The sequence below is a fragment of the Pygoscelis adeliae genome, unplaced genomic scaffold (genome assembly GCF_000699105.1).
Source record: "Pygoscelis adeliae isolate BGI_AS28 unplaced genomic scaffold, ASM69910v1 Scaffold663, whole genome shotgun sequence".
Classification (NCBI taxonomy): Eukaryota; Metazoa; Chordata; class Aves; order Sphenisciformes; family Spheniscidae; genus Pygoscelis; species Pygoscelis adeliae.
This window is the reverse complement of record NW_008824486.1, coordinates 15,293-37,921: the sequence shown is the minus strand read 5'-3', so window position 1 is coordinate 37,921 and position 22,629 is coordinate 15,293. Positions and strand designations below refer to the sequence as shown.

Below are 22,629 nucleotides of genomic sequence, written 5' to 3'. Positions count from 1 at the left end.
TTGCACACCCGGAGGGTGGCCTGAGGCCTCCCGTGTAGCAGGAGGGGGGGTTGGGGCAAGGCAGAGCCCAAGCAGCGTCTGAGGTGTTACCGCACAGTGTTTGCACTCGGGGTTCAGGTGGGTGCTTCTGCGAACCCCGCAAGAACAACTGTTTGGTTGTTAGAACAAGAGAGTGTAGATCAGATGTGCTTCCAGAGCTGTGCTTAAAGCATCCATCATTGCTTAAACTTTCTGAAGGGTTCCTGCTTTCCTTCTTGTTCTGTGTCAGGAGGCTCTATTTGGCCAACAGATTGGCTATGCACATAGAATGTGCTGATTAACATAGTCTTATTAAAATATTCTGCATCTTAGATGGAATAAAAGAGCACGAGTCTCAGCTGGTTTTCAAGTACGTTTAAAAGGCCTTGTCTTTGTTTCTAGGTTTGTTTGGAAGATATTGCCAGGGCTGAAAGTCATGGCTATCCAGACAGGCTGCTGCCCAAGGTCTTGCTGCGGAAAGCTGAATGTCTGCTGTGTTTGGGGAGATTACAGGATGCAGCAGACGCCCTCAGTGTGGTGGAGAATAAAATTGCTATGGATGGGATCATGACTAGTCCTACACACCAGGCACTGCTAAAAAAGTTAAGTCAACTGAAGATTAAAATACATGAGAAAGAGAGCTGGCCAGAGCCTGCACGAGAAGCATGTGGTGACATTCAAAGAAAGTCGGAGATCTGGGAAGAGAATGACAGTATTTCAGGTGCATCTTCATCTTTGAGCTTGAATTTTGATATAGAGAGAGGACGTCACTTGGTGGCCTCCCAGGACATCCTGCCAGGACAGAGCCTGTTGAAAGAGGAGGCCTTTGTGAGCGTGCTCTGCCCAGGGGAGAGCTTTCTTCTGCAGGACAGCAGTGAAACAGCGTGGGATACTCGAGTCACTAATGCAGATCTTTATTGCCACCGTTGTCTGAGGCAGCTTTTAGCCTCAGTGCCTTGCCGTGGGTGCAGTTATGCAAAGTACTGCAGCCAGAACTGTGCAGATGTGGCTTGGGAGCAGTACCACAGGACAGAGTGCTCCCTGGGAGCACTGCTTCTCACATTAGGTGTCTTCTGCCATGTTGCCTTGAGGACTGTCCTACTGGCGGGATTTGCAGAGGTTAGCAGGCTGGTGGAATGGTCCCACGGTGGTGACAAGGACCTTCATAACCCTGAGGCAAGATGCAAACATCTGAGTGAGGCACCAGATACAAGAGCTGGTACCAGAGGTATCCCTGGTTGTAACGACAATGGTCAGTACCAGAGTTCTTACCAGGCTGTGTTCAACCTTCTGCCACATGCTGAGAAGCATAGCCCTGAACATAAGTTCCTTTGCACGCTGAGTGTAGTAGCTATATGCAAACAACTGCAAGAAGCTGGCCTAGAGGCGGCTGTTTTGAATCAGGAATCATCCGAGAAGTGGTCCAGACCAAAGATATGTGAAAAAACATCGGATGAATTGTCTCCAGAGCTGAAGATTATGGCAGAAGCAATGCTGAGGCATGTGTTGCAGCTGCAGTGTAATGCACAAGCGATCACTGTAATGCAGGAGTCGGGTAAGATAAAAACTTTTAAGCCCTTCTCTGTTGTTCTTGCTCATCTAGCTTGAGTGAGGTGAAAAGATTGAATTATCAGTTGTAGAAAGCTCCCATTGCATGTGGGAATGACTTGCTTAAAATTTAATGGCCTGTCCCATGCTGGCCTGTTTTTTGGTGCACATGTAGAGGGTATTTAGCTATTATTTATTGCAGCAATATACCAGAGACCTTTCTACTGCTATCTGCAATTGGTCACAGTGCTCGTTGCATAAGTTGCATGGGTTACTGAGCATTCAGTCTCAACCTACTTGTTTTTCCTCTGTCTTTAGGGTCCAGAGATGGTGCTGTTGTAAATAAGAAGCCTGTGCGCCTGGCGACAGCCTTCTTTCCTGTCCTCAGCCTTCTGAACCATTCATGCTGTCCCAATATCAGCGTGTCATTTAGTGGGACAGCTGCCACTGTCAGGGCATCACAGCCAATCGCAAGTGGCCAAGAGATTTTCCATTGCTACGGTAAGTATTAACTCTCTGTTTGTCTCAGGGCACAGACATCCTTTCACCTCTGCTTGGCATGCTAACTGATGGCCGTTAATATCCTAATTCCCAGTATAATGTTGCTAGAGTCTTTGTTTATGTATAAGCCTTGATCAAATATATCAACGCAAGATTTTATCTCCTGAGCCCACTGTTACATTTTCAATCTCCAGTTATGTCCTCTCCAAAAGATGATATATCTAGTCTCAATTATAACAAAGATAGATTTAGTCTGATGTTAAGAACTGTACCTGTTTAGAGATTTCTACCCTTGCCATCCCTTTGCAGGGCCTCACCGATGTAGAATGAGGGTTGCTGAGAGACAACAGCTTCTCAGTCAATATTTCTTTGAGTGTCGCTGTCAGGCATGCCTTGATGAGTTAGAGTCTGATGTCAAGAGTGTGGTGTCCATGAGAAACTCATTCTGCTGTCCTAGCTGCCAGGCTCCAATACAGGTAGTTCTTCCATAGTTATGATTGTATAACTTATTGGGATATGTAACGTTTGGGTCTCTGGGAAAGTCAAGAGTTAAAGACCTCAGTCCGTGATCTCTGCTCAGAAGGCAAAAGCCCCTGTAGAGTCAAGACAGTATCTCACTGTTCTTAGCAGCTTTCTTGTAATGTTCTTGTATGTCAGTCTTCCAGCATTATAGGGAAAATAGTGCCTTTAACAGCAAGTTAAAATACCTTTGAACTTGATGAAGGAACTTTAGAATATCAGGGCTGTGGACTAGGGGAAGGGGGATATTTAGGAAAGAAAATGGAGGCCTCGAGTCTAGACAGAAGTTGTACATGCAGGGGCTGTATGTAGAGAGAGTCACACTCTCTGCAGTTCACAGGGTGTGAATGAAAACAGCACGTAGTGCGCGTTAGATGGGAAGAAGTCAACATAGTATGTGTTTTGTATGAACGTTAGTTGTGTACCGCATGACCCTGCTTTGGCCTAATCTATCGCTCACACAGTCAGCTGTTCCTGGAAGTTTCTCATAAAATCAAATAGGCTAAGAGCAATTTACAAGCAAGTCACTTTGTTTAATGAATGCAACTGAGATACAATTTAGCATCTTTACAACACAATACAGAGATAATATCACAGGGATGATTTCCACAGGGGGAAGACATGCTTTGTTGTTCAAATGAAGCTTGTGCAGTCTCAGTCAGCAGAGAGAGCCTGTCACACCGTTTACGGGACCTTCAGCAACAAATCAAGAAAGCATTAGAACTGCTAAGAGACAGGAAGGCTGGTAAGGCTCAGCTTTCTACTTTAAGGTCAGCAGCTAATGAGTACACATCGGGAGATGTAGTTCTAGCCATGAGATGGCACTGTTGCTTATGCAGTTGGGGTCTTCTGGCATGCAGCCTGGTGTCCCTGGGGACTTGAGCTTTAGGGGTTTTTTATACCCCTGATCCAGGTGTTAATCTAAGTCACACGTTGTTCCACAGTAACTAAAAGAACTCAGGGTAACATTGGAATTATGCATTCCCAGGCCTTGCTTTCCTGGAGTGAGTCGGGCCAACACTGCGTTAGAATAAGCAGGGTTGCAGATGAAGTCAATGTTGAATCCTAACCAAATCCAAATCTATCTGTGTAAGATGCAAAGATGAGATTGGACTGATTTTATTTCATGGATCGTGGAAAGCTAGAGACTGGCCAGTAGGATGAGTTTTATACCCTGTTTTCTTATAGATCAGGCTATCAAAATGCTCCTGAAGTGTCAGATGGATGCTGGAAACTTCTTGTCTCCAGAGCATTTGCTGATGGGAGAGATGGAAGATCATCTGGCACAGGTCTATGCTACTCTTGGTATGGCATTGTCTTCTCATTATCTTTAGTTTTCTGAACTTTGAATTTAACATGACTATCCTTTTCTCTGACTAGCCCTTTCACTTTTCTCCTACTGCATTTCTCTAGTTTTGACAGCAGGGCTCTCAGAAAGAATACTTTAGCCAAAACTGCGTTCCCAGCAGCCAGTGAACAATAATGTGATCTCATGTTCTTCTGGATTTCCTGTTCTGGTTCTGAGGTCAGCAGCCTCCCAAGAATGCTGAGGGCATAGTTCATCACATTTTGCATAATGCTGTCAGATTCTTTGGGCGGCAGTAGCTCTAGAAAGTGTTTATTCATGACTCGTTTTTTGTTGTTTTGTTTTTTTCCATCAGGGAAGTGGCAGGAAGCAGCCAGACACCTGGAGAGGAGCATTGAGATTGTGGAAATGCATCACGGGCCATCAAGTGTAGAAATAGGTCATGAACTTTTCAAGCTGGCACAAATTCTCTTCAATGGGTAAATTTGCTTTTATTCTCTGTCCCTTCCCTGCACCACTCCTGTGTGTGTGACACAGTATCATGGCAGGTGGTCCTTGGCACCTGCAGGGTGTCTCGCAGGACCCTGGACAGTCTGGCACAGGTCCACAAGTTGGCCATTACTCAAGTGCGAGTTGGTTAACCCCACTGGTGTTCACTTATACCTCATGACTCTCTTTGGACCCATTTCTCTGCTTTGTTCCCATCTATTCTTTTCTTCTCCATGGCTCCATTTATTCCCTGTCCTGTTGTTTTATTTTGACAACTAGTCACCCTTGGTGTTTATACCTCAGTTGTATAATGTTGCTGACATCTTTTCAAAAGAGGAAATAAAATCCTCTTGCTCTGTTTTGGCCCTTTTTTGGGAAGCAAATCCCCTGACTGCTTCTGAAAATCTTCTCACAGCACCTCCCTTTAACTGAATTAATTTTAGCAGGAGCTGCAGCGAGGAAGTAGTGGGTACCTATACTCAAAGATAATGTTTTAAGTTTTTGTCCATCTCCTTAGCTTTTTCCCCCCCCATCCTCCCTTTGCAGCCGAAGTGCACACTATTTGCCTGGTGCTGAAAGGCAGTGGAGGGTAGGATCTGTACCCATGAACAGGTTTAGGTTTTTGTTGGGGAGGGGTTAAAGGTTGTGTAAGTCAAGGAGCTGAATTCAGTATTTTGTATACTCTGTTCTTATTCTCTTCCTATTTCAGATTTGCAGTTTCTGAAGCTCTGAGCACGATTCAAAGAGCAGAGGAGATTTTGTCAGTGCACTGTGGTCCTCAGAGTACTCAGATCCAGGAACTACAAGAGATGAAGACCTGTCTGCTAGAGCTTCCCAGAAGCGTCCTTCAGAGGACTTAATTTCCCTGTCAAAGGAAGCTGCAATGTGATCTTTCATCAAAGCTAAGTTTCACGTGGTAAGGTAGTCATGTAGTAGAAGCTGGAAAATCATGTGTAAAAACAACTTGAATGAAATCTGAAATGCTCTTTAGTGAGACTGTTGTAAATAAAATGACCGATTCTAACATGAGGGGTCTGTGTGTGGTATGGTGGGAATAGATGCTGTTGTGTAATTTCTGCATGTGGATTTGAAGCAAATGTTTGAGATGTTTGTGTATGCGTGTGTTTCTAGAGATGTGAATCTCCCATGTGTGGTACTCTGACGGTTATGAACATACAGTCATCCAGACCACGCTGCCTTTTATTTCTAATGCTATGAAGCACTTTTCTTCTTGCCAGCATGAAACGTAGATGGTTGGAATGGGTGAGGCAGCAGGTTGGAAAGTGCAAACTTACAAACTGTAAGAGGGGGCACTGCAGAACTTGGAGGGCTACCAGCGCAGCGCAGACCTGTCAGTGATGAGGGATAAACAACTGGCATCAGGTTGGAAGACAGGATGGGGAAAAATGCAGTATACACCAGATGATGCTTGCATATAGGACAGAACTGCATTGTGGCTCATCTGGGGAAAATGGGAGCGTGAAGGCATATGACGTAGGCAGACAATCTTTCAAGGGAGAATACTGGGGCTTGCTGAGATTAATAGCAAAAGCTCTTTTATTGCAGCATGAAGGCATAAGATTCGCAAGTTGTGTCTTTGTGCAGCAGAGCAGGGAGCCAGTATCCCTCCCAATACCACCCTTTCCATTTGGGCCCCACCATTGCAGATTATTGTGAAGGGATCTAAACGCTCCTGGGATCCAGGATCTTGCCAATGAAGAGGAGGGTTCCAGTGGTATCATCTCGCAGTACAAGAAGGAAAGGTCTGTCCACGTGATATTCTATGGGGAAGGTCAGACGAGCAGCATTCACTCCAGGATTTGGTGTGGATCTTTCCCCATCTTCACTAAGCTCCAGAATTGCCTTGTGTTGCATGTGAGATAGCTTAATAGGTTTGGCAGAAATCATGGTAAAATCGGGTGATGTGAAAAGTGACTGGAGCCCTGGAGGAAAGAAAGAAAATTCCATTAGCTGAAAGCATAGATTGCAGGTGGGGGAGCAGTACTGCTAATGCTGTGATCCAGGAGGGCACGTAGCTGCTCTGGTAGAGTTTATTGAGGGTAACAGGGAGAAGAAGCTTACATCTGTTTGGACTGAGTTTCTCCCTCTCAATCTCAGAAGCGTTGTATGAGCTTGGTGGAAAGATGTGATAAAAAGTTGAGGAGTCCTGGACCAAGGTGATTTAGTTGCTGGTGAAATCTCTGACTGACAGCAGGACCTAACTGATAACCCACCAGCTTCATATTCTTCTAAGAGCAGGAAGGAACTTGCCCCCTGCTTTGAGCCCTGGCAGTCTGTAGAGGGTGTGTGATGTACATACTTGTCTCCTTTAGTGTGCTGCCAAGTGCCTCTTCATAGTTCAGCTTTAGTTTGGGCAAGCTTAGCACAGCGTGGACTGTCTTCAGCTCCTTGTCTACATCGTGGACAAACTCGGAAGTAAGACTTTCCTCAATCAGAGTCATATTCTGGGTCACTTTCGTAGGCAGGAAGAACATGGCACTGATACCCTCTGTCAATGGCAGCTGGGCAATCTGGAAGGCCAGTTATAAATAAGAAAAGGTCACATCAATAATACGCAGTTTTACCTGTCCCGTACCAGGCACAGGCCTGAATCTCAACTGCCTGGTCAGCCTTTCCAGTTAACATTTGGTCGTCTTCCCTGTTTGCTTTTACTGGACATGATGCTTCCTGACCCCTCTGGCGCCCAGGCTTTCATCAACCCATGCTGCAATCTTTCTGCTATTACATGGCAAGCGCTCTCTTTCACCTGTTGAATCCTGTAACAAACTGCAGTATTGCTTTGGGGGATTCTCAGCTGGAACACCTTTGAGCTCATGCTACAGTGAAAGATTTGTTGAAAGAGGTAGATATGGAAAAGTTTTGAGGAGTGTGCCCTGCCCTTCTTGCCCAACTTTAGGTCAAGCAATACAAGCTAGTAGGACCTGTGCATTATTTAAATTCTGGACTGCTTGTCACATAGCCAACGTAGAAGTAGGATATTCTACGAATCAACATACTGCCTTTCAAAATAGGGATTGCAAAACTAGCCTGATGGGAGGAGCAAGGCTGTCTTCTGGAGTGGGTTAACAGGTAAGTGTCACTGAGCCTGTTCCTCAGTAGGTTTAGGAGATCTTGTGCAATATTTGCTCTCTGACCTTGCAGTTGAGTTCTGAGTCAAAACCATATCGCAGTATGGCTTTGGGATCTGACATCATGGACACCTTCACAGTTCTGGCCTCATCCAGATGGAAGTCCTTCAGGGCAGTCTTCTTGGTGTCAAACTTGGTTTTCCATGTCCCTATTTTTTAAGAAATAAAATGGAGGATTTTCTGGAATAATAGCATATGAAACCGGGCTTGTGTCTGTGGCTGAGTAATCTTAAGCTTTATATATACAGTATTTGTGCTTTAAGAGTTGAGGCATAACTGAATGATGATAGAGATGGAAATTGACTGATTGGAGCTACTGATTTACTGCCACGCTTTGGCCCTTCCTTTTCATCTGAGAATTGGCTGAATGGGAAATAAAAAATCAAGCCAGTGTATGGGTGGAGTAGCTATTGGGAAGTTGATGTCTACTTATGTAATTACAAAACTATTTTAAAGGGTAACAACTGTGTCAATGCATATAAAGTGATTCTCTCCCCACCCTTTGGAGTTTTGTGAGCTTAAACTTTTCTTCTCTGGTCTCTTACTGCAGACAGGTCAAGATTCGGCTTCCCAAGAGTAATAATTCCTCCCTTGAGGACTATTTCTGTTCAAGTAGCGTGCATTTTTTCTTCTTTACTAAACGTTCTCAAACACTTTCTTCTTACACTCTGTTTCTTTGGCAGTCTGTTTGCTCTATTGGAAGCGAGAGCGTTTCCTCGCATCTCTTCTAACACATGCTTAATAGACCCCCTCTGTAACCAAGTACACAACATTCTTACCCTTGAAGTAAGCAGCCCCAGCAAGGAGAATACTGACATCTGTGGGCATGTCCTTCATAAACCGCATAATCCTTCCCTTTGTCTGCTGTCGTACCCAGTTGTTGATTTCTTGGAGGTCTAACTGGGTATTGCCACTTAGTGCCCTCAGACGCATTTTGTAGGACTTCTCTAGTTGGCTGTGAAAACCAGGCTTCACCCTCAGTCCTGGGGAACAAAAACATCAATATTGCAGCTAGCTCCCTTATCAAAACAATCTCAAGGCAGCAGATTGCAATCCAAAGCCCAGCAGCAGATCTCTCATAAAACATCTGTGGCTGTGTGTATACAGAAACCTGCTTTGAAGAAGAATGACTGACGGCACATGGAGGAAACTCATCCAAATCCTAGAGCCACCCATGCTGGAGTATGGGATAACTCTCTTCTGAAAAGTAAAGAAAGGAGATAAGAACAGAAGGCTTGCACACAGCTATTCCTACATCAGTCTTTCTTATTTCTCCAGCTTGCTTTATGAGTACAGCTTACTCAAACTAGTGGATTCTTGGAACCAGCAGGTTCCAAAAGATATCTCGTAGCTTTCTCAGCAGATGTTTATTGCATACCAAAAGCAGGCATTTCAAATAGTTCTGCAAAGAATTAAATAAAGGAATATGGCTGAATGCTATCACAAATAGAAAATGTGATTTGTGGTTCCTGGAAGTTAGCAACACCTGCCAGAAAACCTAGAGTGAAGGCAAAATTCTCAGCAAGTTTCTTCTAGGTCTTCCGTGTGTTAGCTGCTCTGTCACCAGTGTCTTTGTGTGCATAAGTCTCGTCTTTTATTTATGTGCACACAAACTTTCCAGGCTTTTTCTGGAGCAGCAACAGCATTCCATGCACTGTCTGCATCCTGGCTCAACAGTATGTCAGAGGCAAAGCTGTTAGTGCGGTGTTATTCAGTGTGTTCTACCTGCTGCTAGTTATTTAGGTGAAATTTGATAGAGGGGAAGAAGGACTTTTACTTTTCTCCAAGATGATACGGGAGGCACTTTTCATGCTCTTCTCTGGTCCAGTCACGCTGGTCAGTAGGTCTTTGTAAGTGTTGTGGACCTCAGCTTTGTTAAGCAGATCATAGAAAAGAGCGCGAGAAATCACATCTTCTGTTCGTTCTCCAGCCCCTGCCAACAACAAGGACAACAGTATGAGGGAAGGCCTGTCAAGCCAAACCACGGGTGAGAAAAAGGGGCAAGAACTCACCAAGTGAGAGACCAGAAAGTGCAGTAGCCAGGCTGAATGGAGACAGTAGCACGTTGGCAGTGGCTGTCCGGCTAGATTGCTGACGGTACAGGTCATAGCCAAAGTTGGAGACTGCAGCTGCCAGCTTGTTTACAGGGCTCTTATAGAATGGATCTTCCTCTTCGACCTCGCTGGTGTTAGCTCCATCAGCGGTGGCAGAGTTCTAGCAGGTACAGGGAGCGCTTTGGTTAGACTTGCAGTTTACAAGGGCAGGTACAATTGTGATAAACATTTCAAAGGCAAGCAATCTACAGATACTCTCCTATGATCTACAGAAATACTGGCTTAATCTTGCTGACAGGGAGTGTAGGAACAGTTACTTTACTTTCAAGTGTCTCAGTAAAGCCAAAGACGGCACTCAGATTGGAATCCACTATTTCTGCCTCATAGTCATCCCCTGATGTAACTACTGTGGTTTTATGTAGGTAAAGCAGGAGCTAGTCTCATTATGTTGCTAAATAAAATCCTAGTAACTTAAGAGCGTAGTGCTTAATCCTTCCGTAAGATTCTCTAAAATTAAATTACCTGCTCCAAGTATCTCTCCCTCACTCTCTGCATGCTGTCTCCTACTCACCTGCTCAGTAGCTGAATTCTGGGAGCTGCTTGGGACAGTTAAGAGACCCAGGAAAAGGAGTACCACTGGAATCTGCATGCCTGAACCTACAGAGTAAGAACATGACAGAGGTAGTTTGAGCAACCGAGCAAATACTTCTCTACCGCTACTATTTGCTGTACCTGGTTGTAACAGGAACTTCAATGACATATGCTGCTGCTTGGTCCTTCCCAATTGTGAAACACACACCTGATCTTAGCTGGGTTTTCTTCTTCTCTGGTTTGAAGTATTCAGCCAGCCTGGCCCCAGTGACTTTAAAATTGGGCAAGCACACATGCCTGGGTGTGCCTGAGCACAAAAGCAGATGTGTGTGGCCCAAACCACACTGATGCTGGCAGTTACTGAGTGCCAAGGTCCAGAAAAGCACTAAATCATATCTTCTGAGTTTCAGACTTTAAAAAATTCAATACTTCATTTATAAAAGGTAGCAAATCCATATTGTTGAATGGGGCAGAAGACGAAACTGACTGGTTACTGCTCTGCTCTACAAGTTACCTGCCTCAGGCAGTAGTTTGTCATGTTTCTTGTGTCTGCATGTACCTGGAAGGCTGTACAGCCTATGTGCATCCTTTGCTTTTAATTTGCAATTCAGTAAAGTAAAAGTAGAAGAGCTTTCTTAAAAGACAGTAAGGAAAGGGGCTGGGAGTAAATACCTAACACTGGGCCAGATCTAGAGAAGAAATGAAAGACAGAGCTTGGCTTATTCAACATTTTTAATGGAGGTGGGAGAAAAGTACCAAACTCCCCAAAGCTGTTCCTTCTGTGGAATCCACTTTTAATCACTCCAGTTTTGGCATATGTGGCCCTTCCAGACAGATCCGTCTGGTCCAAAGGGCAGTGTGTAACCCAGGGTTTCACTGTGGGTAAACCAGAGCTACTGCAGAAGTGTCATGCCCCCGAGAACAGACGCCACTGAGGCTGGTCTGAAGCAATGTTTATATAGATTCCCAGAAATTAGAGGAAGAGGGTTGTATTTAACTAAGCCCTGTGATCCAGACATCCAGTGAAGTAGGAGAAAGAACATGTGTTTCAGATTAACTTCAGCTATAAAGAAAACATGCCTGCTGGTAGAAATACAACTTAAAGCCACGTGGCTACAGCAGCCCCAGTTCAGGACTCAGTCTGTTCAGGCAGAGGTTTTTACTTCAGTGAAAGGCAGTTCACCGTTTCCCTTTCCTGCCAAATCCCTTTTCTTCTGGAGGTAGTTCTGCCTTGGAGAAAAAGGTGTCACAGTGGAGATCTTAAGTTTTCATCTGTGTTTAGACAGTGTAGCACAGAAGTGGTACTCTCTTTTCCCTGTGCGCTTGCATCCTGTGACCTGCTGCTATCCTAGCTGCTGAGTAGATGAGGTATGCTGGTGCAGAAGATGTGTATCAAGAGGATTTACTATACTGGAACAAACCAATGCGTTTGGTGGTATGATAGTGGAGATGATACTGGGATTGCTCATATGATTGCAGAATTTTACAATGAATAGGCACCATGCTGAAAAAGAGGAGACGGAAGCCCTGTGTGAGTCTAAGTTAAACAGGTCTTGGCGAGGGCTTTGTGAGGATGCCTGCACCAAGCAGTACTCTTGCATGTGGAGCGGAAGAGGTGTGGCCCAGTCTAGTTTAGAGATTAAGGTTTTCCATGGAGCATAACCTTTTCTCTGAGGAAAAAAAAAAAAATCTCAACACAACCTCTGCTTCCAACTACACTGAGCTCCTGGGAGCATGAGAGCGGAGATTGGTTTTGCAGATTTGTATTGTTTTTGCCAGTAGTGTCACCAGCTTCATATTTCTCAAATTTTGCCAAAAAGCAATTTCCATTTTAGAAAGACAAAGCCTTTTGCGTTTGAATTGGCCTGAACATCTGGATTCTATTTGCATGTCACTTTGCACACAGCCAAAAATGCAGAGAAAAGAATTTGGTTGGAGCAGAGGTGGGATGGTTTCAGGCACGATATTAAAATCTGTGGCTGTCTTTGAAGAGAAGAGAAGAGAAGGAGCAACAGCATGCAGCATGTGATGTTACAGTCAGGAAGGTATGGGAAGAAAACTTTGAGAAATGAGCTGAGAAGGAACTTTGTGTCTGGGAGTTGTCTGTTTGTGGAGGCCTGCAGGTGCAAAGGAAATACTTTTCTTTCCATCTATAGTGGTACAAGTCTCGCATCATTTATAAACACTTCTGATTTTAGGGGTGCTATGAAACATCATCCACGAGTTCAGGCGGCTCGCTGTGATCGCTCCACCCCACAGCACTAACTCCTTCTGAAGCATCTTGCACCCACTAGCTCTAGAAGATTTGACTATCACCAAAATTGTTGCCGTCACAAAGAAAAAGCGTGTTCCCAGCTGCAACACAGATGCTAGAAGGGCAGAAAACAACCCCAGTTCCCAAGCACAGTTCAGCGCCGGAGGCGAAGAGGTGCCCTAGGATGCTGGTGACTCCCAACCCTTGGTGAGATCTCTCATTTGGTGGCAATCCCATCCTTTAACACCTGCAGAAGAACCGTTCTTCCCCTTTCCCAGGTCCCCTGAGAGCTCCCCAGCCTCATCCCCTGCCCTCCGCTCCCCTGGCCGCTGGCAGTGGGCAAGGGTGAGCTGCCCCTTACCTCGGGCTCCTCTCGGCCGCTGCCGTCGCAGGCTCCCAGCCGGTGCGAGTCGGGGACAGTGTGGGTTTGGTGCAGCCACATCTGCTTTTTGCTGCTTCCCCCAGCCCAGCCTTCGGCAGGCTTCAGGTTACAGCTTCCCAGGGCTCTCTTAAAGTGCTCTGCTCCCATTTTCTGCTGCTGCCACCCTCCCGCTGAATTGCACTAACTTTTTAACCCTGCCTTCCAAAACAAATGCGATCCCTGTGATAAGGGCAGTCTAGCGGGTAAAGCACAGGTCGGGGAGGCAAATGCTCCCTGCCCTGTTTGTGCAAGTCTTTTATCCCCGCAGTTTTGCCGTATGTCACATGGGGGAATTTCTTCTGTCTCAGAGGTACGCTTAATGCAGCAGTGTTTAATGGATTTATGGATTTATGTCCAAGATTTAATGGAGAGACTTGTGAAGTGGAAGCAGGATTCTGTTGCTGTTTAAAGCAGTTAAGGGGAAGACGTTCAGAACTGGCTCTATCCAGTGATAGTTACTAGTTAACAAGAAGTTATTAACATAACTGGCTTAAAGTTTTTGGCTAAAAAGAAAGAGACTAAAAAGCCAAGAACTGTTGGTAAAAAAGATGAATTAACAGAATGTTGCAGGAGCTTACAGAACGATAAATGATCTGGAGAAGGGAAAGGGGCAGAGGGGTTTCATTATTTTTTGCAATGGAAGGCTCTAGGGGAGCACCCATCAGTGCACATTTAAATCAAGAGAGTGTATTTTTCCTAAGTATGAAATTGTAAAACTCATTGTAACTAGATATTGCAGAAGGTGAAAGATAAATAGATTGGGGGGGGGACACACAACCCAAACCAAACTAGTGGAAGACAGGTCCATTGAAGGCTAACAATGGTCGGATGTAACGTCAGGCTCAGCAGCTGGGCGATACAGCCAGAGAACAGTTGTTTTTCCTTGTCCCTAGTCATTCTTGGCTTTTTTTCCCCCCGTCATTTGTTACTGGCTACTGGGAGAGCCAGGATACTGGGCTAACTGGACACGTAGCTAGCCTGATCCAGGGCAGCTGTTTGTCTATTTGGAAATGCTGAAAGTAAATTGTAGCCAGTAATATCAGTGTCCCCAGCCTAGGCTTGCATTGGGACATCTCCTTTTTGGGCTGCCAGCCCCGCCACTAACAGGTAATGAGGAGTTACTCGTGCATGCTGGCACCGAGCTCATACAGCCCCTCAGCAAAGAGGAAAGGATGGTTTTAGAGAAGCATTAGCTGCTGTTTTTGCAAATCAGGTAGTCTGCCCTGTGATTAGCCAGTGCTTCAAAGGTGACCCTTTCTAACAAGAAGAGTAACAGCTCTGCTTTCAACTGCTTCTCAGCTTGCTCTGTGAGAAATCATCTGCAGAGAGATGTTTGTACTTGTTAGTCTTCCATCGTCGGCCCAAGAATGGGGGTGTTTGCTGTGGAGATACCGTCTGGTGGTTTTCATCTCTTTTTGATACCTTATTTGTGGTATTATAATGCCCTTTATGGAAGGACCGCTAGAGAAGTTTTTACATCTCATCTGTATCTTCAAATGAAAGCCCATCTGTTTAAATACAGGTTTGGTTTTGAACCATTTAAATCAGAGTGGCAGTTGTATAGAGTGTTATTATAGGCCAAAGTAAGCTTTATTGCTATAGGTGAAGGGTATCCCTGAAACGGTGCATTATACTCATCTAACTAGATGCAAGGACTTAAGTCAGTTTTGTTAACTCAATACAAACATTTTACTGTCGTTCTGGTTTGGGTTCAAGCTGGTAGGCAATATGCTGTCTGAACAGTGTTCACCTCTGCTATGGAAGTGCTGATCATGTTCATATGAATTTGCTCTAGTAAGGAAAAAATACATCTAATATTAAAGATATTGAGACTTATTTGATATTCTCAGCCGGTGGTGCAGATGAGCTATAGAGCAGACGCTCTGTGCTAGTCATGCCTTTTCAGAATAGAGCTCAGTCAAAATGAAAGCTTAGCAACACAAAGTGGAAATTCCTGAGCAGAGACATTAATATTACTTTGCATTTTACAAACTGCCTCTTCTGGAGAGTCGGTAGAGTGAAAAAGAGTCTTAAGGTTGGTGTAACTGATAATTTGTTGAGCAAAGCACAGTCATGGAGGGCTGCTGTACTGTCAAATGAGATGAAATTAATAGTTTGACAAGAATAGCTTGGAGGAGGAGGGATGGCAGAAAGACAGAAAATAGGAAATAAGAACCAAGCTGTTCAGGAAACTGAGAATGAGGGGAAAAAACTTAGTAGAAGAAGGGGAGCTAGAGGGCAGAGGCATGAAAAGGAGGACTTGCACTTCAAATTTTGCACAGGTTACAGTGCAACAGGGAGGTTAGCACTGAGGTTGCAGTAGCCAAAGCAGGACTTACCTAAGGCATGGGATGGTATTTCTGAATGTTAGGAATGAATCTGTATAAATAAATAAGCTAAAATGTTCCCTGCGGGCTAGAGCTATGCCCTCATAATAGGGCTGAATTCTTGTGGGTTTACTTGTTAAAATTACACAGCCCCATAATTACACCCTCTTTTTTGAAGGGTACGTGTCAGTGCATTGGTTAGAGGGGTAGACATTATCTTTAGCCATTCTTCCCCTTTTAGACTGCAAGAAATGTGTAATTGCAGGTTTGAGCCAGGACTTTTTATTCCCCGAAGTCTCCTGCATCCCCGAAATTCGTGGTTAGTGAGTCAGTCCTTCTCTTATTCCAGCAGATGGTGCAGACTATTCAGGGATGGAGGCTCCCAAAAGCATTCTGCTCCTTCCTTTGAGGGAAGGCAGACTTCCCAAGTGAGGAAAACACTGCCAGAAGAATGGCCCTTGTGCTCTGTAACTGCTATTTTGCAAAAACAGAGCACCATCCTTTTTACCCAGAAGCTGAGGGAGTTCAGAAGCAAAATCGACTATGGACAGTGGTTGTTTTGTGCAGAAATAGCTGCAGCATGGCAGGCTACAGTGAGTTAGACTAATATTTTTAAGTGGTAGGATGGCTTGGTTGGATGGAGGGTTCCCAAGATTCTTTCGTGGTAGCTTATTTCAGACATGCACTGCTACCTCAGAACAAGGACCCAGGGAGCTGTGCCCATCTCCGACAAAAGTGAAGCTGTAACGGGACATTGCCTTTTGCCGAAACAGGGCAAAAGCAGTGACATTCAGCTACAGGCATCAAAATCTGCCCCTCCTTCCCCCGGAAGCTGTCCCAGCCATCCATATAGCATTGTGCTGTGGAGCCAGGAATATCCCAGTAGAAGAACAAATTGCAGATAGCAGATGCCAGATCAGCACCTTTGAACCTCCTAGTAGATACCAGCAATGGTCAGGTTTTGCCCAAGAGAAAGGTTAAGGACTGTCATGTCTCTGTTTATCACTGCATTGCTGCTCACAGGCAAAATACCCTCCTGTCCCTATGCCACTGAGCTCACGCCCTAATTCAAGGAATTCTTCCCACCTCACAAAGCCAGCTCTGACCCAGTGAGTGTTCCCTGCACACTGCAGGTGAGATGCCCAAAGCTTATTGTACTCTGTCCTCGAACATCCTTTACAGATTAGCCATTTCACCTCACAGCCCCTGTTGTCCTCTGTGATGAGGTCTAGCAAAAAGCAGATCCTTTGCAAGAGCCCCTCCTATCGTTCCATCTATCACGCCCAGACTTTTTTTCTCCCAACCTTTGCAATTATTCAAGCTGCGTGCCTTTTTCCTTTCTCTGTTGGGTCTTTCAATGCAACACCTTAAGCAAATACATTCTGCTTTACTCTTTATTATTCTGCCAACATAAAAATTACTACAAAACACTTTACAAAACATGTCTCGAAAAATCTAGCATTACCCAAGAACGCAGAGTTTCCCAGGAAAAGGGCTGGAGGTAAGGATCCAAAGGGGTTTCCCACTGCAGACCCTTCCACATCAGATCCCAATAGCCAAGGAGTGGGAAAAGGGAATTTTTGAAAAGAGCCTGTGCCTGGAAATGGCCGTGATGCATCCTAGAGAAGACAACTGGTTACTAGTCCAGTTGATCTAGAGGTCATTTTCTAGGTGAGTACAGATGGTTTTCAGAGGAACACTTTGAGGGAGACATGTTCACAGGAACTGCGGAAGGAAGAGCCGTATTAATATCTCTGGCTGTTGTCCAAGCTGCCAGATGCTAATGATGATTCCTGGCTACAGGGGACTCTTATTAAGAGCTTAATAAAGAAAGACTCTTATTAGCGTCTGGGGACAAGGAAGTCTCCCTTCCAGGACTGAGAACCCTGGAAGGGAAATCCAGGCAGAGCAAGCTTTTCAGGTTCAACAGAGGGGAACCCCAGCCTGGAGAAGCTCGTCAAGGCTGGAATGGGCTACCCCAGGACTGGTCTCTAGGGATCTATAAAGGAAAACAGCAAGGGATTGCTTCCTGTGGCCTCAGAGGGAGGTCTCCAAGGACAGGAGGCCTCTCTTAGCTGGTCCAAAGGGTTAGGTAGCAGTCCCAGAATGCTTAGGCTCTGCTCCTCTCTTATTTGGGCATGGGGTACTCATTGGCATCTGTTGCTTCACGTGAGTTCCATGGCTCTTTTATCTGTGGAGCAGCACTAGGGTTAGGGTTCTGGACACTGCCTATAAAAAGTGGTATGCCTGTTTCATCTTCAAAGATAATGAAGACAAAGGGCCGGTCAAGGCTGAAGGCAGAGACCGAGCGTGAAATCGCGATGCTGGTAGCAGCAGATGCTTCCACCCCATCTTCTTTAAGCTCCAGTGTAGACTGATGCTGTATACTGGATACGAAGAGAGGCTCATCTGTGATCTTCCGGAGATTTGGGCTTGTGAACAGCTCCTGGAGACCTACAGAGAAATGAGACTAAAAGTTAACCTTTCCCAGTTGGTGCCACCAGCTCTGATTTTTTCTCAAAGCTGTCCGAAGAAAGCAATACCATAATCTGCTGCTACGTGTGTTGTCCACCATGGAGGACTGGAGAACTGGCAGGCAACAGAAACAAAAGCTGCAGTCCAGACAGGTTCCCCTGTCCCCCTCTGTATGAAGAGCTGAGGGTGCCAAAACCAGAACAGTTTTCACAAGCTTTGTTCACCTCTTTTCGAATAGTAGTGTAAGAACTTAAAGCCTTCCATAAAAAGCAGCAGCAAGTCTGAAGGCTCTTTCTTGCTAGGCTGGAAACACCTTTACATAGATTATTTTTTTAAGCAATTCTGCGAAACAAAGTGAACTCTTAATTTATTCTCATCTGGAAATGCAGTGCATGGTGTTTTATTTCAGTAAGCTCTCCGTTCCGGGTTTTGTGATCTGCAGTCTCTCTGTTGGCAATTTCTATGTCCTGGACAATATGTTAAATGACAAAGTAAGAGATAAAGGTTGACGCATGGGAGGAAGTTGGTCTTGGCTACAAATAGGGGAATAGGAAGAACTTGTAAAGATTGTGAGGAACTGTGAATGCTGCCTTCTCTATAGTATCATCTTGTTGGAGCAAAACATTTGGTGCTAGGCAAGCAAAGAGTAAGGAGGAGGAGAGGAATAAGAGATGAAATGAGAGAGTTTGGATGTTATCTGGAGCAAGCTGTGAGGCACAGCTTTAGAAACAAGGATGGCAGTTTTTAGTGTCAGTGAACAGATGCCATATAGATTGATCAGCTTCACTTATGCAAATCCTGTTCGAGACCTTACCCATTTGACTGAGAACCTTGTTGAGTTCCAGCTGGTAGCCCAATTTTATTTTGGGGATCTTCACTGTGGTGGGTATCTCTCTGGGGAAAAGCCTGCACAGTTGTTTGTAAGGGAACTTCTCCAGCACATGAGAGGTATTCCAAGTATACTGGTTTGGTACAATGACCACAAAACTCATGTTACTCTTAAAGGGAAACTTGGCCACCTGGAAATAAAACCAACCAGAAGAATTTATGGAAGAGGAAGGAAAGTCCAGAAAGCGATGCTTTTAATTTAGTCTGTTTCTAATTGGTCTACAGAGCCAGTCTAGCTATTGGACGAAAACAGCCTGGTGGGAAGGTGGTATCTGATTTCTTCAGAGGAGAAAGTTTGTTGGAATAACAGCATTAGATTTTAGTATTTAGCCACTGACTTGTAAAGATTGAACACATGGCAGAGTGGAAGCCCACATGCACAAACATTGTACCCACTCTGGCAGTAGCTATATTCTGAAGGACTCCAACAGTACATTGTCTGAGGGAATTCCTTTCCATATTTCCTCATTTATCTTTCACTCAGGGCTTTAAAACTCCATTAATTCCCACTTAGTGGGAATATCTCTTTGTGGTTTTTCCTAGAGATTGAGAGTGAAGACTCAACATTCTTGCTAGAAGCAAGGACAAAGGATGCTTATTAAATTTTTGTGTGCTATGCCTGTTAAAAGACATTTGTTTTTTGGAGAGAATAATTACAATCTGTAAAATATCATAGCAAGAGGAAATTCCAGTCAAAACTTGTAACGCTCCTAATAGAGCCCTACCTGAATGTCCTGGGACTCCAGTGTAAACCAGCTCAGGGAGTACTTCTGGGCTTTCATCATCTCAACTGGGACCATGAACTCATTGTCAAGGTGGAATACATCTGGCCCAGTGATGCTAGCATCAAACTTATTCCTCCAAAACCCTATCAAAAGAAAAGTTTAGAAATCAACAAAGTTAAATTTGGGTAGGAAAACAGAAACTGCCTAGCTGACACTCCTCCTGTCATGAGTTCTCCAACAAGGCAGAGGGTCACCAGACAAGTAGAAATACAGCAAAGAGAAATCAGTACCAAGGCTGGAAGAGCCCTAACAGCAGGAAGCTCTTATCTTCCAGAGAGGGACTATGGAATAACAAAAACAACAAGGATTAATCCTCGTGCCTCAGCATGGGAGATTACTGAAGGCTATGAAGATAAAGTAATGGCTGTTTGCACTTTGAAAAATGAAGGGTGCTGCGTAGGGTGAAACAGTGCTCCAAGACCAAGCTAAAACATTTGCAGATTTACACTGGAAGTCAGTGTTTGGTCTGTGTTTCGATGCACAGCCCTCAGGGAATTAAAAGAGGAAGATGTGCCTGACCATTGTGCTGTAGTCAGAAGGAAATCCACAGAAGCTGCCTCCGAGCTCTGTGGTTGGTGTGCAGTGAGTTGCATGTGACCTGGTTAAGATGAGCAGCGATGTGCCGCCATCTGGGATCCTGAACCAGGAGGCAAAAATACTGCAGGTTCCACCTGCTGCATTCTGGCTCTGCTGTCAAGTAACATTTTTAGCACATGTGAAGCAGTTGGGAATCATTACTGTAAAGAAATCTAAGCAAGAGGAACAGCAGATGTACAAGAAAAGGACAAAGCAGATTGACTAGCAGGAAGCAATGAAAGGAGATGCCATTCAGCTACAGTGCTTGCAGAAAACTAGTAGATTTCTAACTATTCCTCTTGAAAAGTAAGGCCTGTGGAGCTCACCATGGAAATGGATTGCATTGAGCAAGAGCATCACTGTGTTTTCAGGGAGCTGCTGTAGGAAGGTGGGTATTTGCCCATTAGTTGCTTCCTTTACCCACTTGTTTATGGCTACGAGGTCATCTTCACTGATCCCAGAAAGAGTCATGGGCTTTGTCCTGTAGAATTTCTCTGAATCCTCCAGGAACTTCTCTTTCACCTCAAATCCTGGCAGAGGGGAAGAATTCTACATGAAGTCATCAGACATTGAAAAAATTTGCTCAGTGGCTCAGCCAGTGGCATGACACTCCCCAGGAGGAGTGCTTACAGAAACAGAGACGTCTCCCAGTATGGCAGCGTGCTTCCATCACTCTCTGTCACCAAGAGAGTTTTATTCTACACCAGTACGGACCCCCCCGTGCCAGCTCTCACCGTTCTGCAGGTACAGCTGCGACGCAAGGCTGAGGGTGGATTCTGCGAGCCTTCTGCAAAAGGTGCCCAACATGTGGTGGAGGCAGGGCACTGACTCCAGATGCATCGCCTCCAGCAAATGCTTCTCTGTCTGATTTGCTGCTCCTAAAAAGCAAAGTCAAATTCCTGTTAGGTTATGTCCATGTGGTGGAAAACAGGGACGTTACTCTAGCTGCCTCCTGTTAGAAATATACTGTGCCTTACAAAAGAGGCTGGAGAAACCTGAGAGTAGGAGCCTCAGCAGGGCCACAGAGGGCAGCTTCAATTGTAATCGTACCTAATTAAAGCTGCAGGAGTAAGATTAAGTGGAAGTTGCCGTATTTAATCTTTTCATTTTGCACATTGGTTCCTAGTGCCTCCAGGAGGGGGTACAGGTAAGGGCAGGAAACGGTGCTTTTGTAAGTAAGAAGTTACCCAGCGCCAGGTGAGACAAGGCAAGGGCGATGCTGAGGGGTGAGAGGATCACATTGGTTCCGTTGGACTCCGGCTGGACCTCTTTCAGGAGATCGATGCTGAATCTCATCAAGCCATCTGCTAGCCTCTGGCTCTTCTTCCAAGTCATCTTACAGCTTTTATCTTCAGCCTCTCCTTCCTCTTCAGAAGAGGCAATTTCCCCAGATGGTTGCTGTTCATGACAGCCCACAGCCCCAGCTATGGTTTCATCTTCTGAGTTCCAGTCATTCCTTGTGCCTGGCGGGGTGGTGGTGAAAGGTAACATGGGTCTGTCAATCTGCTGGAAGCTGTCATAGGTAAAATCTGTCAGCTCTGCATTCAGCAGGGTTGGGACGGCTCCCAGCAGAGCAGACTGTACAACTCCAACACTTTTCACGTCCTGGGGAGAAACGAGAAGGATAGCACTGGGAAAGAGCAGGAGCACGGCGCTACCTTCCCTCATGGGTTTTACTGCACACCTAAATGGGTTGAGAAAACTCTCCAGCTTCTCTACTCTGGTGGTGTATTTGCTTCAGTTTGCCTTTTAACCTTGAGGTCAAACGCACCTCAATGAGTATGGAAAACAGAAGGTCTTGTATTCTGGGAAAATGGACTGAGTGAGGGTCTTGCAGTGGTTCCTCCTCCACTTGCTCTCAGGGCCTGCTCCAGGCAAATGAGCCCAACAGGCATGCTCTGAGGGCAAGAACCACCACCTGCTTAGCACATGTCCTGTGCCTCCACCGTTTATAGATCCATCATCCTCAACCTTGATTTCACCACCTCCTCTCACATATTTTAGGACTGCCGATCTGCCTTGTGCATCGGTCAGCACCCTCTACTGCTGTCTCAGCCTTGATCCATTTTGGCTCAAATCCTCCTCCAGGCATCTGTCTCTTCTTGACTTGTCTGTTCTATTCCATCCCTTTTCTCTCCAAATTCCTCATTTTCCAGTTTTCTAAGCTTTAGCCTATAGCACTGCTGCTACTGTCCTCACATTCAGATGGTCTTAAACACATGCTTTTTTCCTCAGATCTCTCTGTTCCCACCAGCATCCGGATGACATTCCTCTACTGCAGCAGTGCTGTACTGTCAGAGCCAGGCTCGATGGGTAGCATCAGCTATGGGTCTTTCTCCCTGTCACCCTCATAGCTAGTTGTTTTCCTCATCTTCCTTTATCAATCAGAGATTAAATAATCCACCTGCCAGTCCCTGTACGCACCAGCTATTGATGTTTACTCCATACACTGCCCAGTTATTTAGGCTGGAGCTTCCAACACGACGGAGCACAGTGCTGGCAGCAGCAGTGAGCGAGGCGGGGAGGGAAGCCTGCACAAAGATGGACTTTCTCATCGCACTGGCGCTGCTAGATTGCGCTGCCTGGACTCATCCTATCTCAGGACAAACTGGAAAACCATTGCAAATACCACAGCATAACTTCAGTCCCCTTGGGTGGAACCAGTCATTGCTTACCTTCAGCTCCCCATCTTTGTCTAAGAAAAGACGCCTTTGCTCAATGGCATGTG

General features: G+C 45.3%; 3 protein-coding genes across 3 annotated transcripts in view; 1 reads left to right on the top strand and 2 right to left on the bottom strand.

The window, feature by feature from the left end:
* The window catches only part of SMYD4 (SET and MYND domain containing 4), a 6,623-nt gene extending 1,213 nt beyond the window's left edge, over positions 1–5,410 (top strand). The window contains exons 2-8 of the mRNA XM_009321417.1: positions 421–1,573; positions 1,885–2,067; positions 2,377–2,543; positions 3,199–3,331; positions 3,775–3,891; positions 4,248–4,371; positions 5,091–5,410. Of these exons, the coding sequence (XP_009319692.1) occupies positions 421–1,573; positions 1,885–2,067; positions 2,377–2,543; positions 3,199–3,331; positions 3,775–3,891; positions 4,248–4,371; positions 5,091–5,241 (2,028 nt within the window). The 3' untranslated portion in view covers positions 5,242–5,410. The remainder of the gene's footprint in view (positions 1–420; positions 1,574–1,884; positions 2,068–2,376; positions 2,544–3,198; positions 3,332–3,774; positions 3,892–4,247; positions 4,372–5,090) is intronic.
* A 505-nt stretch (positions 5,411–5,915) lies between these two features.
* Positions 5,916–12,886, bottom strand: SERPINF1 (serpin peptidase inhibitor, clade F (alpha-2 antiplasmin, pigment epithelium derived factor), member 1). The gene is made up of 8 exons (XM_009321415.1): positions 12,791–12,886; positions 10,156–10,241; positions 9,543–9,744; positions 9,308–9,463; positions 8,310–8,513; positions 7,537–7,679; positions 6,702–6,912; positions 5,916–6,324 (listed from the first exon to the last, which is right to left on the bottom strand). The coding sequence occupies exons 2-8, from the start codon at positions 10,231–10,233 to the stop codon at positions 6,065–6,067; spliced, it is 1,254 nt and encodes a 417-aa protein (XP_009319690.1). The 5' UTR covers positions 10,234–10,241; positions 12,791–12,886; the 3' UTR covers positions 5,916–6,064.
* Positions 12,887–16,585: 3,699 nt separating this feature from the next.
* SERPINF2 (serpin peptidase inhibitor, clade F (alpha-2 antiplasmin, pigment epithelium derived factor), member 2) overlaps positions 16,586–22,629 on the bottom strand; it is a 7,972-nt gene continuing 1,928 nt past the window's right edge. The window contains exons 3-9 of the mRNA XM_009321414.1: positions 22,577–22,629; positions 21,089–21,506; positions 20,636–20,779; positions 20,228–20,431; positions 19,266–19,408; positions 18,467–18,671; positions 16,586–17,631 (exon numbers count right to left, since the gene is read on the bottom strand). Coding sequence (XP_009319689.1) covers positions 17,306–17,631; positions 18,467–18,671; positions 19,266–19,408; positions 20,228–20,431; positions 20,636–20,779; positions 21,089–21,506; positions 22,577–22,629 — 1,493 coding nt within the window. The 3' untranslated portion in view covers positions 16,586–17,305. The remainder of the gene's footprint in view (positions 17,632–18,466; positions 18,672–19,265; positions 19,409–20,227; positions 20,432–20,635; positions 20,780–21,088; positions 21,507–22,576) is intronic.